Here is a 16,689-nt window from a genome sequence, read left to right on the forward strand (position 1 = left end):
CATCCTGGGCAGACCACTTAACTTAATCCCTAAGTGCTATAGATAACTCTCTTAAAATTATAAATTGCAGAGAAGATACTGCCCTGAATTAATGGAGGGAGTTTTCTCACCTGAGAATTCTCATTCTGAAATTCCAGCTGCAATCCTTATCTTGATACTATTATTATTCTACTCTATTGATAAATAGAGGATTACTAAACAAATATCTCTAGGGTTCCTTTTCCCTTGAATTTTGTATTACCTAACATGTAAATGAAAAATTCCTTGTTGAGGGATGACTTTTGATGATTTTGTTCTACTTAGTCCAATGCATTTTCTTTGGGTAAAAGTCAGAAAATAAGCACAGAGGGAGCTTATATTCTCTGTATTTTTTAATCCATTGTGTCTGTTGTAGAAAAAAGCCTCTCTGCTGCTGTCCCATATTTTTACCAAGGATGTCCTCAAAAACATGTCTTATAAATTCTCATAAAAATTTAATAGAGGCAAAATAATAAATGGGGGTCAATAGTTATTTAGTAAATGTTATCTCATTTGCCTTTTGGGATTATAATATAAAGAAAAACTAATAAAAGATTAATAAAATAATAAATCACCTACATATTTGTATGTACTTGTATCTATCTTTTGGGAAAATCCTACTGGGTAATATTGTTCTAGACCAGGGTTTTATAGTATTTGTTGTGTTATGAACCACTTTGGCAGTCTGGAAAAGCTGCTGGAGTACTTCTTAGGATACAGTTTTTAAGTTTATAAAATAAAATACTTAGGAATTGTAAATGGAACCAATTATATGTAATTGCAATTAGAAAGAAAGAGAGGAAGGGAGAAGGAAGAAAGGAAAAGAAAAAAAATTTGAAGGACTCTCTCCATTCAGGTTAGAAGTATAGTGAAAGTACATTGGTTGAATCTCACACTGAACAACTAGGAGGCTTTGATCTACTCTATTTGGTCCTCTTTAGGAAGATTACTAACTAGTTTTCTCTCCCTTCTTCCCCATATTGGTTTCCAGCATAGTACAAATACCCAGTTTCTAAATGGCTTATGCCCATTGCAGCTCAGAACTACAGAATCCAAGCAGTCCATTAACTTCAGCCCTTCCAATATGTAGGAATTAAAAGTGCCCAGTGACAACCAATTACATTGCAATACAGTTATAAAATAAGTTCATGAACCTCATGGTTAAGAACTTCTGCTCTAAAGTATTTAGTTTAAAACATCAGCTGGTTCTTTTTTCCCCCTATGTGATGCAGGATGACAGTGATGTTGAATGGAAGTTCGCTCGCTCAAAACTTTGGTTATCGTACTTTGATGATGGAAAAACATTACCCCCACCCTTCAGTCTGGTACCCAGTCCCAAATCCTTTATTTATCTCATCATGCGGATTGTTAATTTTTCCAAGTGCAGGAGGAGAAGACTGCAGAAGGATATAGAAATGGGAATGGGTAACTCCAAATCCAGGGTAGGTACTGAAGACTTCTCCAGGCCTCAAATAAATGTGTTGTCTCCCCATCATTGTCCTTTGTTATTTGTAGACTATTTTCTCCTTGTGAAGTTGAAAGGTGTTGGAATTCTTCATGGACTCTGATAGAATAAACTATATTTTAGTATCATTCTAGGGCTTTTAGAGAAAACTTACATGCTTTTAGTTAAAACTTCACCTAGTCCATTGGAGGCAAAAAAAAAAGTAGATAATATACATTTTGCTTTTTTTCATATTTCATGTTTCTACATTCAAAGTTTCAAGCTAAATTCTTTAGGTATGACTTAAACCTTTTTTTTACTTATTTTATCTGGAGTAGAAACAACTGACCATTTCCCATGTTTTTATTCTTGAGAAGCTTTAGCTCCTCCCTCCCCCAAACCCACAATCTCTTTTCAAGGCTAAATAATCTGAACTTCTTTAGTAATAGACATAGAAATGAATGCAAATATAATGGAAGAATTGAAACCAGGCTCATAGTTTTCTAGCATCTAGTTTCAGTTACTATTTAGAGGTTCTGAATTAGCCCAATGAAGCACTGGGGATCAAAATGGAATGGGTAAGACTGATGAAACTGCCATGTTGCATAGTGAAAACTTATTATTTAATAAAAAAAAAATTGGTAGAGAAGTATAATTAACTTAATAGGTTCAGAATGGATTTTAGAATCTTAAAAAAGGAAATGTATACACACACACACACCCCATATGGGCTTTTTTTTTTAATTATATTGTGAGAGATTATTTTTCTCTTGTATTTAATGACCAATTATTATATTAAAGCCAATGTTTTTCCCCTTTTCTACTTCCTCATCGAGAAATCAACCAGTGTGGGAAATCTTGGGCAAAGACTTACCCAGGCTAAGATCTAATCAAAGACAGCAAAAGAAGTTCCAAGTTTATGTGAATGAATGGATTCCTGCTCATTGTGTTTACTCAGATCTGGGAAAATATAAATTCTCCCTTTTGTCAGACAGGTGATATGGAAGTTGATAAGACTCTTTAGTGTGAGATCCAAGTTACTTGTCCCAAGACTTCATTTGAATTGCCCACATTTGTAATTCTTTATAATATTCACTTTCTTATTGTTAACCAATCAGAGTTCATTGCTACTCTCAGGTTACTGACTCTTTCAAAGGCATATAAGCATTGGGAGGGCTCCATGAGGGGTCTTTGGCATTCAAAAGTGTCATTGACCTCTTTTATTATTAAAATACTAACATTATTAATAAAATTTTATCTATCTATTATATCTATCAAATTTTTAAAATAGAGAAAAAGGAAATTAAAAGAAGGAATGAGATCACTAATTGGAATGCATAGGCCATGATAACTGATAGCTGCAGTTCATATCTGTCTGAATTTGACAAGAAAAAATGATTAGAAGGGAGTTCCTACATAAAATAAATAAGGCAATAATAAGAGGACATTTGCCCTTGGGAAATTCAAATCAACTGACCCAGATGAGCTATATCATGCAAAGGGAAACTAGGACAAGGTACCACAGAACCAGGGAAGGGCACATGTTGTCCTGATTTTCAAAAAAGAAAAGAGCACAAAGTTTGCAGACTTTAAGCCAATGAACTTGATTTTGATTTCTAGGAAAATTATTGAACATAATCATTAGAAAGAGAATTATTGAATCTCTAGAAAGGTTAGCAGTGATTCTAGATCACTGTTCCTTTCCAGATCAGGTCAAGCTAGACTAATCTTACTTCCCTTTTTTTTTTTTTAAACAAAGTAACTGCATTGGCTGATCAGAGGAATGCCAAAATATAGTTTAGATTTTAGCAGAGCATTTTTAGGGCACTGAAATAATACTATTTTTAGAGCAAAGATAGATGTAGAATAAAAGGTAATATGGTTAGATAGATTTGATAATAGTTGAAGGGCTAAACTCAAAAAGTCATCATTAGTGGCTCAGTTAGCTTGGCAGGAAGCCTCCAATGGAATGCCCCAGGGATCTATGCTCGACTCTGGGAAGTTAAAAAAAAATTTTTTTTTACAGTGACTGAAATAAAGGGATTCATAGTATACTTATCAGCTTTGCAGAAGATACAAAACTGGGAAAGGTAGCTAACAAACTGAAAAACAATCAAGAGCCATAAAAATCCAAAAGATCTAAATTACTGAGCCGAATCTAGGGGTTGCTCATAAATGTTTAACTATCAGCTCACCTAAAAACATGACATACTTTTAAATTAAAGCTGTAGTATTAATATTTCCTCCATCATTTTCCGAAGTTTAGACAAACAAAATTATAAATTATGCCCTGATTTGTGTCATTTGCCTATTTTTAAGATATAAATGCTCACACTGAAAATTTAACAGTTAGTCACTTTAAACACAAATCAAAATGAAATTCATTGGGGATAAATATAAAATCTTCAGTGTGAAAGTCTTCAAAAATATTCAACTATAAAATTAAAAAAAATCAAAACCGCAAATACAGGCTAACACAAGGACAATTACTAGCAGGTTTTAAGAAAAAGATGAGTTTTAGTTTAGTTTACCAAATGTTTAACAATTAGCTTTCTGAAATAAAGTAAGTATGACACACAACTTTAATTTTCATCATTTACATTAAATCTAGAGAATCAACAAAAGAGCCCCAATTTTTAATAGTATTGTAGTATTTTGCCTAATCCCAAAGTGAAACTCTTATACTCAAAATCTAACAATCACTCTTGTAGGTTCAAGCTGGTTTCAAAACATCCCTGCTTATGTTACAGTATCTGCAAAAAGATTTTGTATTTTGTGGCCCTTAGGTACCAGATGGCAAAGCTGGACTCCTGAAGGGATCACAAGCTAATTGTCACCCTGGTTACCATTGGAATGAGGCAGAGGTTGTCATAAGGTCATGGAATCATAGATTTAGAGAATATAGAGACCGTCCATTCCAACCTCATACCCATTTTAGATCTGTTGCTGGAAGGGACTTCAGAAACCATCTCAGTCCTACCCTTTCCTCTTTAGAGATAAAAAGGCTGAGACCCAGGGAAGTTAATGAATGACATGCCCCAAGCCCAAATCCAGGTCCGCTGATTCCAAATCCCAAAGTCTTTCTATGGTTCCATACTGTCTTCTTCTAAAGAAATATTATCTGGGATTTACTCCATTTAAAAATAAGACTTGCCATAATGCAGAAATCCAGAGCTATTGGGGGCTGAACCTGACTTCCTTTTTAACAGCTGGATTGAATCAATTAATTTTTTGAAATTTTCAGCTTTAGAACCAGGAAGACTTGGTTTCAAGTCCTGTCTCTGACACGTATAGCTCTGGCTGAGTTCTCTGAATGCTCTTGACAATTTTCTTAAGATTATAGTTACAAAGAAGGTGATCTGCCTTGGTATGGGGAATTTCCTCATCCAGAGTCCAGTCCCAATCCCCTATCCCTTCCTAATGAGAAAACTGACAGACCCTAAAAAGAGGTAGCATTTGCTTACTGCAGCCCGAATCTCTAATCCAGATGGTGTTTGGATAACTCAAATCCCAGCAGCAAGCAAGCATCCCAGCCCAGAAGGTGCACCACTGGGCTCTATTTTAAGGTGCACAGCTGGTACCCACGCCATTGCTCTCTTAGAGGAGAATAACTTGTCTCAGGCAGGGCTCCTACAAATAGAAGAGAAGTTGAGCCCTCTCAACCCCCTTCTCAGGGACTTCCCAGCCAAAATAAACCAAGTTGAAAACTTGCCATTCACATTTTCTAGCTTTTTAACAGTGAGTTGTGTTCTCCTCCTTTTCTAATCCTCTTCACAGATGCTGATTCTTTCCCTATCATTCCAAAATTCTTGAAGGGGGGAGGGAGAATTTTGTTTTGTGACCTTAAAAGATCTCTTTTGCACAACTGTGGAGGTAACCTTGGCCCATAGACTGACCCTAACCTCTTGTGGAAAGCAACAAAATACCTCCTTATATAGTGATCTGGCCATACAGCATGGGGAAGAATTGTCTGAAGGACCCATGATTTCACTGGCATAAGGATGAGGAAACTGTAAGAATATTGCGTGCCATCTTCTCTGCAACTTGGAAAGTTAGCTAGAGCATTGGGGTCTTAAATGACTTGCCAAGAGTCACAAAGCCAGGAAGTACCAGAAATGACATTCATTAGGCTCCAAAACTGCCTGGCTATCCATTACTCCATCCTGATGTCCTTTGGAAAACAGTGAAAAGCTAATAAGCTTTGAGGATTCTCTCATAGCAATTCCAGTTTCTCCCACCCTGGCACCCAACCACCTCTCAAGTGCCCACCCATTACCCCTCCTCTGATGATCTTATTGTCATCTGATGGTTAAATGAATTGTGTTACATTTTGATGTCTGATGCTAAGGTGGGAGCTTTGAATGCCTTATGGTATAATTCTCTCTTATTCAAAAAGGAATCTTTCAGATCCAAACAAATGAAGCTGTAATGGTAGAAAGTCAGTAGTAACGTTGATATTTTGGAATGGAAGGCCCTTCCTGGTACACCTTCCCACTCCAGTAAAGGTGGGCCCCCATCTCCTTTGCATACATGGAAAGGAAGGTTAGCCTTGTTCTTGTGTGTATCACTTATTCATTAATGGAGTGCTTGATTGTGATTGTCCCCACCCACTCAAAATTTCAATATTGAACACTTTTAGCCTACTTCTTAAAGTTCTAATTAAATATCTGGGAAAGTGTTTTACATCAGCCTATCTGTGAAAGGGGCTTCTATTGGTGGGAAATTCATTTTAGGTCATTACAACATGCCTTGATTAAATGCCTATTATGTGCAAGGGCCTGGATTAGATACTGGGGATACAAAACCAAAACCAAAAGATATCTTGCCCTCGAGGATGTTATATTCTAATGAAAAAAAAAAGTTCTTTATTTCATAAATAGAAGTACTTCAGTAAAGTAAACAACAGACCCATTCTTAGGTAGTACTCACCCAAGGAAGCACTTGAACAATTTTCCGGAGTATACAGAGGGGCATAAAGAAGAAGAAAAAAGTTTTTTTTTAATATGGACAATATGTTTAATAAGTTTTATATATTTAAGTCACTCAATATTTTAAAGAACAGGGATATTGAGTTTATAATAATAGTAATAATTAGCATTTATGTAGCACTTTCTATGTGCCAGGCATTTTGCTAAATGTTTTACAAATATTATTTCATTTATCTCATAATTTTTTATTATTCTCATTTTACAGTTGAGGAAACTCAGGCAAAAAGAGGTTAAGTGAGTTGTCCAGGATTATACAGGGAGTAAGTATCTAAGACTGGGTTTTTTACTTAGGTTGTCCTGTCTCCAGGCTTAAAGTCTATCCACTGTACCACTTAGCGGTCTCAAAATACTTCTGCAAAATACCTTCAATTATTTCTAAAACACATTTAAGAAGAATGCTACCCCCAAACTTGAAACTCCAGAAATACCAGGGAGAAAATAAAAAAGTAGATGGTAGTTTTGATTTCCAATGAATGTATTCTCATTTACTAGGTTAATTGTATTTTTTCCTAGTTAAACCTCTTCACTCAGTCTAACTCCAGAGTTTTTGAATCACACAGTTTTAACAGCATTCTCAATCAGCCAACACGCTATCAGGTAAGCGCTGGGCATGTATATACATGTATGTGTACATCTGTAATTGTGTGTGTTTGTGAGTGGAAATCCATTCTTCATTTGTGCTGTGAATTTTAGAATTGGAAAGGACCTTAGAGACCCCCGTTCAATATGAAGATGCAAAAGAATGATTCCCAAACATTCAAAGTCAAAAATGGTTATGGTTTAGGATGAATGGTTCATGTTGGGCTACAGAAAAACAGTACAAATTTGATGATGGCTAACCATGTTAATCTCATGGACAAGATACAAATAAGTTTGACACCTGGTCTGGATTTATAAATGTTTTGCTTTTGGGCAACTCTTTACCCCCCAAATTACTGTCCATTCTTTGAGAATTTGTCTTCCTTAGTATCACCTTGAAGGAAGAAATAGGGAGAGGGTGAAGAGAGAGGGGGAAAACTATTTATTAAGCAACTATTTTGTGCCAGATACTGTGCTAATTATTTTACAATTATTATCTCATTTGATCTTCACAATAACCTACCTGAGAGGTAGATACTATTATTATTTGAAATTTTCAGATAAAGAAATCAAGGCAGACAGCAGTGATGTGACTTGTCTAGGGTCACACAGCTAGAAAGTGTCTGAGATTGGATTTAAAGTCTTTCTGATGCCAATCCAGTATCCTGTCTACTGTACCACCTTGCTGCCTTGAAATGATATTGTATATTTTGCATTTTATATTGGGTGAGACATATGGAAGCTGCTTTCACACTTAAGGAAGGATATGTGGGGGCACCCAAAGTAGAGCATGGTTTTTTCCCCTCAAGTTGATCATTATAGTTTCCAAATCTTTAGGCTGTTTCTGGTGGTGATCCAGCCCCAGGATGAGGAGGAAGGGTATGGGGAAATAAGGATGAGTAACTGGTTTCAATGGTTGTAAAGTACAGTGCTTGAATGGGGGATGGAGGACTTCTTTTCACACTGTCTGCTGGTGAAGCTAACTTTGATGTTTAAATATTCCGCTATAAACTGAAATAAGGAATATATTATTGCCAAAGGCAAACATCTGAAGACTGGCTCAACATTAGCCATGTGCTTTGGAAGCTGCCCAGGTGCCAAGTGTCATGAAGCTGGCCCAATACTGACTAATAAGCTCCCCATGCTCTGCTCCTTGTACCTTGCATCCTCTCTCTCTTTGATATCTTTGCAAAACTCCCTCTCTTCATTCTCCTCTCATTCTCTCATTTCTCTCCAAGCTCCCAGGGCCCTTGGACCAGGCATTGTTCCTAACGCCTTCCTTCTCTTCCTGGGCTGATCACCTGCAGACACCAGCACCTAGGTTCTGCTCTTTCCTTCCTGCCTCAAGCGCCAGCTCATGACTTTAAGCAACAGGGATGTACTAGCCTATTGGAATCCAAATAGACATTCCACCAAAGCCATTAAAAAGCATTTTATAGGACTTTTAAGACTTGCAGAGTATATACATACATACATACATACATATATTTGGTCCATACAACAACGCTGTCAAATAGATACTATTATTATCCCTATTTTGTAGATGTGGTAAGGCTAAGAGGATAAGTAATGTGTCCAAGGTCATACAGCTAGGAAGAATCTGAGACCGGATTTGTTTAGATCTCCAATTCCTATATCATCCAGTGACATCAGCAATATGTTGATTTTTGTTTTTGTTTTTTACAGAAGGAAGGAGAGAAAGAGAGAGAGAGAGACAGAGACAGAGAGACAGAGACAGAAATACTGAAAGAGAAAGAAAGAAAGAAAAAGAGAGGAAAGAGAGGGGGGGAAGGAGAGAGGGAAATGAGAGAGGACAGAACAGAGTAAAAAGAGAGGAAGAAAGCAAAATGCTCTTAAAATGATCTGGGTTAAATGGATCTCATATCAAGTTTTCTGCATACTTTTATTACTTTTTGATGCTTTATAATCTTCAAATATCTACTTTCAGAAGATTTTTAAAAAAGCTTATTAATTATATAAGTTAAATTTCTAGTAAGTATTTTTATCTCTGTCAATAGTGCTTTTAAATGTGAGTTAAATCTATTGTAATGATATCATATCTTCATTCTTTCTAATAGTTTAGAGTTCATTTTGACCTCTGCTTTGAGAAATTAATCTGATGATCATAGCTGATTAAAAATGACTAGTTATATAAATACAATTTTATTTCTGGCATTTTTGGATGTTCATATCTAGTACTTTCTAAATTTCCTTGAAATGTGTGTGTGTGTGTGTGTGTGTGTGTGTGTGTGTGTGTGAAGTAGAGAGGAGAAGAGGAAAAGGAGAGTGGAGGAAAAGAAGAGAAATGAAGAAAAAAGGGATAGAAAGAGAAGAAAAGAGGGAAAAGATAGACAGCCAAGAGAGGAGGGAAAGAGGAAACAAAAGAGAGAAGAAATGGAGGGAAATAGGAGAGAAGCGGAAGAGATATAGAAAAGAGAAGAAAGAAAAAAGGGGGGGAGTAAGAGAAAGGATGGAAGAAAGAGTGGAGAGAGAGAGGATGGCAAAAGAAAGAAACCAAGTACTTATTAATTACCTACTATGTACCAGCTAAGCAATTTACAAATATTACCTCATTTGAGCTTCCCACCAACCCTAGGAGATAGGTGCTATTGTTATCCCCATTTCACAGTTTAGGAGAGATATAGACAGGGTCGGGCACACAGCTAGCAAGTTCTTAGAGCTCAGTTTTTACTCAGATTTTTCTGACTTTAGGCCTGATGCTAAAAAGAGGAAATAAAGAAAGGGGAGAAAAGGGAAGAAAAAAGAAGAAAAAGGTAGAAGAGAGATGAGAAGGGGAAGGAGAGGGAAAGGGAAAGGAAAGAAAGCTAAACAGACAGACAAAAAGATTCCTCACAATATTCTTTAACGTGAAATATTATGAATTGTGAACTCCCGGAAAATTGACTTTTAAATGTCCATTCTGAACTAGGCCTTTTGCTTCTTCCATACCCCCTAACAGATGGAGATCCAAAGTAATATACCTGAAGATATTGGGGCCTGATACTCTGTTCTGTTTATGCAGATTATTCCCATCTAACCCCCTCCTTAGACTGAGTCCTCTGTGACTTGCTACTAATATACTATTGGGGAGGGGATGGGTGCTTTAAATGTCATGGTGGAAACAAAAAAGTTGTGAGGGAGAAATTTCAACTGTCCAATGATGAGACCTCAGACACCAAAATTCACTGGAGGAAAGATAACAGTTTTATTTAGTGGTAACTAGTTTCTGACCATTTTGTTCACCACCCTGGGAGGTAGTATAACAGCCTGGGTAATGCAAATGTCATTATCCCTATTTTCTAGATGAAGAACTGATGTCCAGTGATATTTGAGGATCTGCCCACAGTTCCCTGGTGGAGCTCAAGTCTCATTTATAATTCATTAATTCTCTTAATTAGGCAGTCAAGGGGCATGCTTCAATCTCATGATGGGTCAGAATCTCATAGTGCCTAGAGATGTCATAGGCCACTTCAAAGAGGAGTCTATGGCGCTGGGGGTCCTGGGAAATAATTCATTACTTATTTGGCAAGACAAAGTCAAAATTCAAAATCGAGCATTTGATGGATTGTCTAGCTAATTGGCAGCAGAAACAGTATTCGAAGTTGGACTTAGACTCTTATGCGAATCATCTTCCTTATTTTATTAAAGAGGCAAAGGCTCTGAGCAGGTAAGGAGTTTTTCCAGGATCAAATAGGAAGAAAGGAGCAGAATCCAGAACCCTTATTCCATATTCCCTTTCCTCCCTAAAGCTGTCCAGGTCCCAGTGGCTGCCTGGGTCCTTCTATTACAACAGAGTCAATTCAAGGCATTTTTTCTCTCAAGGCATGTTTTACTTGCAGGTGCATAGGACTCTTGGGAGAGTAAGTTGTGGACTTTTTCCATATATATAAACAGGGGTATAATTATGTCTTCTTTCTGCAGCAAATAATGAAAAGGCTCATAAAGCGTTATGTTCTGAAAGCCCAGGTAGACAAGGAGAATGATGAAGTCAATGAAGGTGAGTGGCCCTCAGAGGAGAAGGTTGTTTTACTAAGGGTTTCACCAAACATGGAAGACAGCATCTCTTAGTGGGGGAGGGGGGGGCTAGAGAGAGAGAGAGAGAGAAAGGGAGGAAGAGGAGAAGAGTGAGAGAAAGAGAGAGAGGAAGAAGGAAGAAAGGGAGAGAGAGAGAAAAAGAGAGAGGAGGAGAGAAAAAGAGGAAGAAAGCATGAAGAAGGAAGGAAAAAGAAGAGAGAAGGAGAGAGAAAGGGAGAGGTAGAGAAGGAGGGAGGGAGAGAGGGAGAGAGGAAAAAAGAGAGAAGGTAGAAGGAAAAGAGACAGAGAAGGACGGGGGAAGGAAGCCCTTTGGGTATCTTAAAATATTACAGAAATTCGATTTATGATTATTTGGGTTAAGTCTTTCTTATAATTCAAGGACAGCTAAGCAAGCTGTGGCATGTTTTTCAAGTGTCTGAGCAGAGCCATAAATAGAGCTTTTTGTGCCTGGGGAAAAGAGAGCAAGGATGAAGGGTCGAGAAGAGGGGAGGTCAGGGGAGGGAATGTGAACAGACAGTGAGTGAAAGGAAACTTTCTGTCTGGTGTCCTGGAATAAAGTCCTAGATATGACTTAAGGCATAAATGGTACACTAGACTTGGGGCTAGGAAGATCTGAGTTCAAATACCTCAGAAACTTACTGGCTCTTTCACTCTAGGAAAATCAATTCCCCTTTCTAATTTTCTCACTAGATGGTAATGACCTTTCAAGTCCCTTCCAGCTTTCAGTCTAGGATTTTAGAGATCCCATGATGGCTCTGTGACTAAGAACCACCTAATTCCCATTTGGTGAAAGCAAAGGATTCCTGGGCAGGAACACCAACAGGATATTTCTTATCTGTCTTTATAAGTCTTTTCCTACCCTGATGGACCATTATTCCTCCCAACATTGGCTAGGCAGAAGGCTAGTTATGCCATGTTCTGGTTAATAATCACATGGAAACATGTACAATTGTCCACTTAGAAAGTAATGATGGAGCTCAGACAGACCCCATGTCTGGTAGCCCAGTGATAAGTCCTTTCATATAAAGCTAGGTTAAGAATGCATGCAATCTTCTTTTTCTTTTCTTTTTATATTTTTATTTTTCAAACTACATGCATAGATAGTTTTCAACATTCACCCTTGCAAAAACTTGTGTTGCAAATTTTTTTCTCTCCCTCTTCTCCCCACCCCATTCCCTAGATGGCAAGTAATCCAATATTTGTTAAACATGTACAATTCTTCTATCAAAGTGATTTCTTTAAAGCATAGGTCCAGCCACCTCATTTCCTTATCAGGAAACTTCAGTGATTTCCTATGGGTTCCAGGGTCAAATTCAAAATGGCCTATTTGATATTCAAAGCCAAGCCCTTCACAGCCCAATCCCCTCCTACCTTATTCCCCAATATGTACTCTTTTCTTAAATTTTATTTTTAAAATAATAGCTTTGTATTTGCAAAATACAAAAACGTTCATCTTTGCAAAACCTTGTGCTCCAAATTTTTCTCCTTCCCTTCTCTCCACTTCCTCTCTTAGATGTCAAGTAATCTAATATATATTAAATATATACGTGCTATCTTCTAAAAGTTGCCATCTGGGTGACGCTGGGCAGGTCACTTGATTTGTGGATGCCTCAGTTTCCTTTTGACAAGCTTGGGACTGTGTTGTAAGACTTGTTCCTGTAAGATTTAACTCTGTCCCTCCAAGTCTTATAACACTTGGCTCTTCTCAGCTTCTCCTTTGGGGCTGTGAAGGCCATGAAGGGTTCAAATGCTACTTGGGCTCACTGCCAGCTATCAGAGACGGCGCTGCTCTAATCTTCCCTGGCAAGTGGAGAAAGAACAAGTATTTTCTGTAAAAATATGAGTCAGAAAGTGTTTTGGAATCTATTATTAATACAGGATTTTTTTTTATTTGACTTATTCCAATTGACTAAATCTTCGTTTGTTTATTAAGAGCTATCATTAGGGTTTTCTTTTGGAAGCCATTTTCTTTAACAATAATAATCATATCTGACATATGGCAGTTTGAGGTTTGTGAAGTGCTTTACATTGATTAACTCATTAAGTTCTCACAACAACCTTGTATGGCAGGTATTGGAGGCTTTGTGATCCCATTTACAGATGAGGAAAATAAGTCTAACAGGTTAAGTAACTTGCGTAGAGTCACACAGCTTGTAAGGGTTAAAGCTGGGATCTGTATCCAAATCTTTTTTGACTCCAAATCTAGTAAGCTGCCCTCTAGAACAAGGCTTCTTAACCATATTTCTGTCCTGGACCCTGTAGCAATCTGACAAAACCAATAAATATCTTCTCAGTATAATGTTTTAAATGTGTAAAACAGAAAACAGAGGATTACAAATAAAACCAAAGATTACTTGAAAATAAAAATGTAATTTTTTCTTATCCAAGTTCATGGATTCCTGAAGTCTATCCAGATCTACCCTTTAGGAGTTTAAGAACCTAAGAGTAATGCTCCCTTTTTTAGGGGTCACATTTAGTCACATTTGGGGCTTGGTCCTTTTCTTCATTGCCTTATTTGCTGTGGTCACTAACTATTTAAGAACTTTCTTATTATTGAGCTGCTTTCTACACCAGGAGATGGAATGGTGGAACCAAGATTGCGGCACATCCCAGCACTCATAGTCATCACAGTTGGCACTTAATGATGGAGCACTTAATAGTCACTCAACATTAGATATGAGTCATCACTTGTTGAGCCTCCCAACATCCCAAATAGTATTATTTTCAGTCTCAGGATCCTGAGAAGAAACTTGCCCCAAATCACATAGCTAATATGTAATAGAAGAGATAAATGTGGAAATTAGAACCATATTCTTCAATATTAGTAGAAACAAAGGGAATCATTTCATAAACTCATTTAAATATTGGTTAATGACTCCAAAGTCAAAAATTTCTCACCAAGAGTCTGGTGCTAAATTCCTTCATTTGTAGATGAAGGAAGCATGCTATATTTTAAAAGATTAGAAAGTCATGGTAAATTGTATTAAAATAATGTATTTTTCAGATTATTCTGTAACTTTATAGATTATTCTATAACTAAAAAAGCAAGATGATTTAGGAGTATCTTGCCAAGAAAATCACTTAATTTAAGGCCCATATCTGCCTTGTTGAAAAGTCTATTTTTATAAGGGAGATCTGAGTGATAGTAACTTACATTAGAAGTGTCAAACTTAGCCACGAAACTCCCCAACCAGATTAAAATGTAATTGGAAGATGTTTAACAAAATAAAATTTAAAATACAACACAGCATAGAAAATGTTTATTTGTGGTTTTGCTAAGAAAACCTCATTTGGGGTCACAGAGTCAATTTTACTGACCTATAACAATAAAGTCAATTTGCCCAGCAAGGATTGCTTCTCTTTGAGTTTGACACCTCTGCTTTACATCATAATTTGAGAATGAGCCATATTTTGGGCAATGAGCCAGCCATTTATGGCAGCCATCATGGTGCTAAGTGTCATTGGTGGGAGGCCCCTTAATAGACAAGGCAGCCCACTGCTGTGCTAAGGAACCTGCAGATGATTGCCTGTTCTATTGCTTTTAACAGCCTGTGCCTCATGGCCCCTGGGTCACCATCATATTTCTTGTTATTTCTCTGGTACAGATATTACGGGTTAGTCAACTTGTCTGCTTGCCATTCCCTCGATGGGCTTGTAAATATCAATCCTTTTTTCTGGAGTGACTTCTTCCTCTTTTCCCATCTCCTGCTCTGAAACTTGTTCAAAATGGTCCAATTCCAGGAAGGCATTTGATAAATCCATATTGAATCCAACTAGGTTCATAGGCTTTTAGCTTTAGCACTGTGAGTGAGTCTATTGGAAACTGAAGCCCAGGGAGTTAAACTTACTTACTCAAGATCATATAACTATGAGGTGACAGAGTTGTAGTTTGAGTACAGGTTGCTAATTCCAAATCCAAAAATTTTTCAATTACTCATAGTGATTATTTACGCAAGCTGAAAAACCCTTGGGTACAAAATGCAATCAGAATGGATTTACTATACCTGCCTCTTAACTAAAAAGACCAATGGTATTACACCTTCTTACACACAATCATGGATATGGGAGGCATTCTTGCTTTGTATCAGAAAAAAGGGTGTTGGAAAAAACAGCTTCTAAGGTTCCTCAGACTTCTTTGCACTCAACAGATTTTACATATTCTTTTCCAACTCAATGAACAAGAAACCAAAAATGATTTTTTACAATCTTTTCTCATAAATGCTACAGGTGAACTGAAAGAAATAAAACAAGACATTTCAAGTCTGCGCTATGAACTTTTGGAAGACAAGTCCCAAGCAACTGAAGAGTTAGCAGTTCTGATCCATAAACTCACAGAGAAACTAAATCCCAGCATGCTGAGATGTGAATGACTCAAGAGCCTGGGAATCTGTTGTTGACTATAGCACAAACACAGGCAATAATATTTCTAACAGATATTTGGTGGGGGGAAGACTATGTCAATTTTTCATATAAATTGCCTTTATTATGTAAATCTTTCCTTGAAAGCTAAGACTTTGAGACCTGACTAGTTCAATCCATCAACAAAATAATTTTATTTTAATTGTCTGTGCTGTTTTTACCTTTTTAAAAAAAATAAGAGAATTTTACAAAAAAAGTCTAGTTATAGAGGGCTAATCAGAGATCATCTGGATGAAGGTAGAGGGAGGTAAGCCGAGGTTTGACATTTAGGTTGGATCTCCCTTAAGAAGATGTAGACTTGTCTATTGTGTGATGTTGTAGAAAGAATATTTAGATATATTTTGAATCACAGGACCTCGGGTTGAATACTGTTTCATCCATTTACTATAGTTGTGACTTTAGGCCATTCACTTTCCCTCTCTCAGTTTCTTCATCTGTAAAATGGGGGAGTCAGAAGAGATGACCTCCAAGATCCTTTCCAGTTGAAAAAAACCTGTGGTGATCAGTTAGATCATGATGATTTTATTGAGAAGACTGAAGACATCTCCAGGGCTTAAGTACTTGCAAGTTATTGAGGTCCTTTGATTAAGAGTGATTAAATTTTTTGGGTACAATTAGATTGATTCAGGCTATGAATTTGAGCTACCTCTCTGTATTAGTAGGCACAAAAGGACCACTTAGTCTGAGTGTAGGTCTTCAGAGGGATCCAGAGATAGTTAAATCAGAAAGGTCAGAGCAGATTAATAATTCTGAGTAGGAGTGGGAGTGCAGGGTCACAACTTCAAAGACTCCCCAGGAACCAATCCTCCTTCCTCACAATCACAGGGATGGCATCTATAGAGTAGCATCCAACCTCAGAAGACCTCCTCTGTCCTATCATGGAGGTGTTAATGGACATTTTCACAATCATATGGAAATCCAAAATCTTGAACCAAGGCTCATCTCCTTATAAATTTATCAAGTTGATCAGCTTCTCCTAATCAACTCTCTATAATACGTTAAACTATCATGGATCGATCATTTTCTTTTATTTACAACTGACCCTTTATCATTTACACTAATTGATTGGCCAGAAAAAGAAATTGCCCAAACCACATCTTCCCTTGCAGCAAGTAGTCCAAAAAGATTTCTTTGGAGAACTGTTGAAAAATATAAACATCTGTGTGTGTGTCTGAACACACACACATATGCACACACATTTGAATA

General features: G+C 37.1%; 1 protein-coding gene across 4 annotated transcripts in view; it reads left to right on the forward strand.

Moving 5' to 3' along the window:
- The window catches only part of TRPC3 (transient receptor potential cation channel subfamily C member 3), a 103,020-nt gene extending 86,331 nt beyond the window's left edge, over positions 1-16,689 (forward strand). For 3 of the 4 annotated variants that reach the window (XM_031941314.1, XM_031941315.1, XM_012551893.3), the window contains 4 exons: positions 1,251-1,460; positions 6,964-7,047; positions 10,951-11,026; positions 15,292-16,689. In XM_031941314.1, the coding sequence (XP_031797174.1) occupies positions 1,251-1,460; positions 6,964-7,047; positions 10,951-11,026; positions 15,292-15,434 (513 nt within the window). In that variant the 3' untranslated portion in view covers positions 15,435-16,689. The remainder of the gene's footprint in view (positions 1-1,250; positions 1,461-6,963; positions 7,048-10,950; positions 11,027-15,291) is intronic. The other variant, XM_031941313.1, reaches the window with a different exon arrangement.

Source organism: Sarcophilus harrisii, chromosome 6 (assembly GCF_902635505.1).
Source record: "Sarcophilus harrisii chromosome 6, mSarHar1.11, whole genome shotgun sequence".
NCBI lineage: Eukaryota > Metazoa > Chordata > Mammalia > Dasyuromorphia > Dasyuridae > Sarcophilus > Sarcophilus harrisii.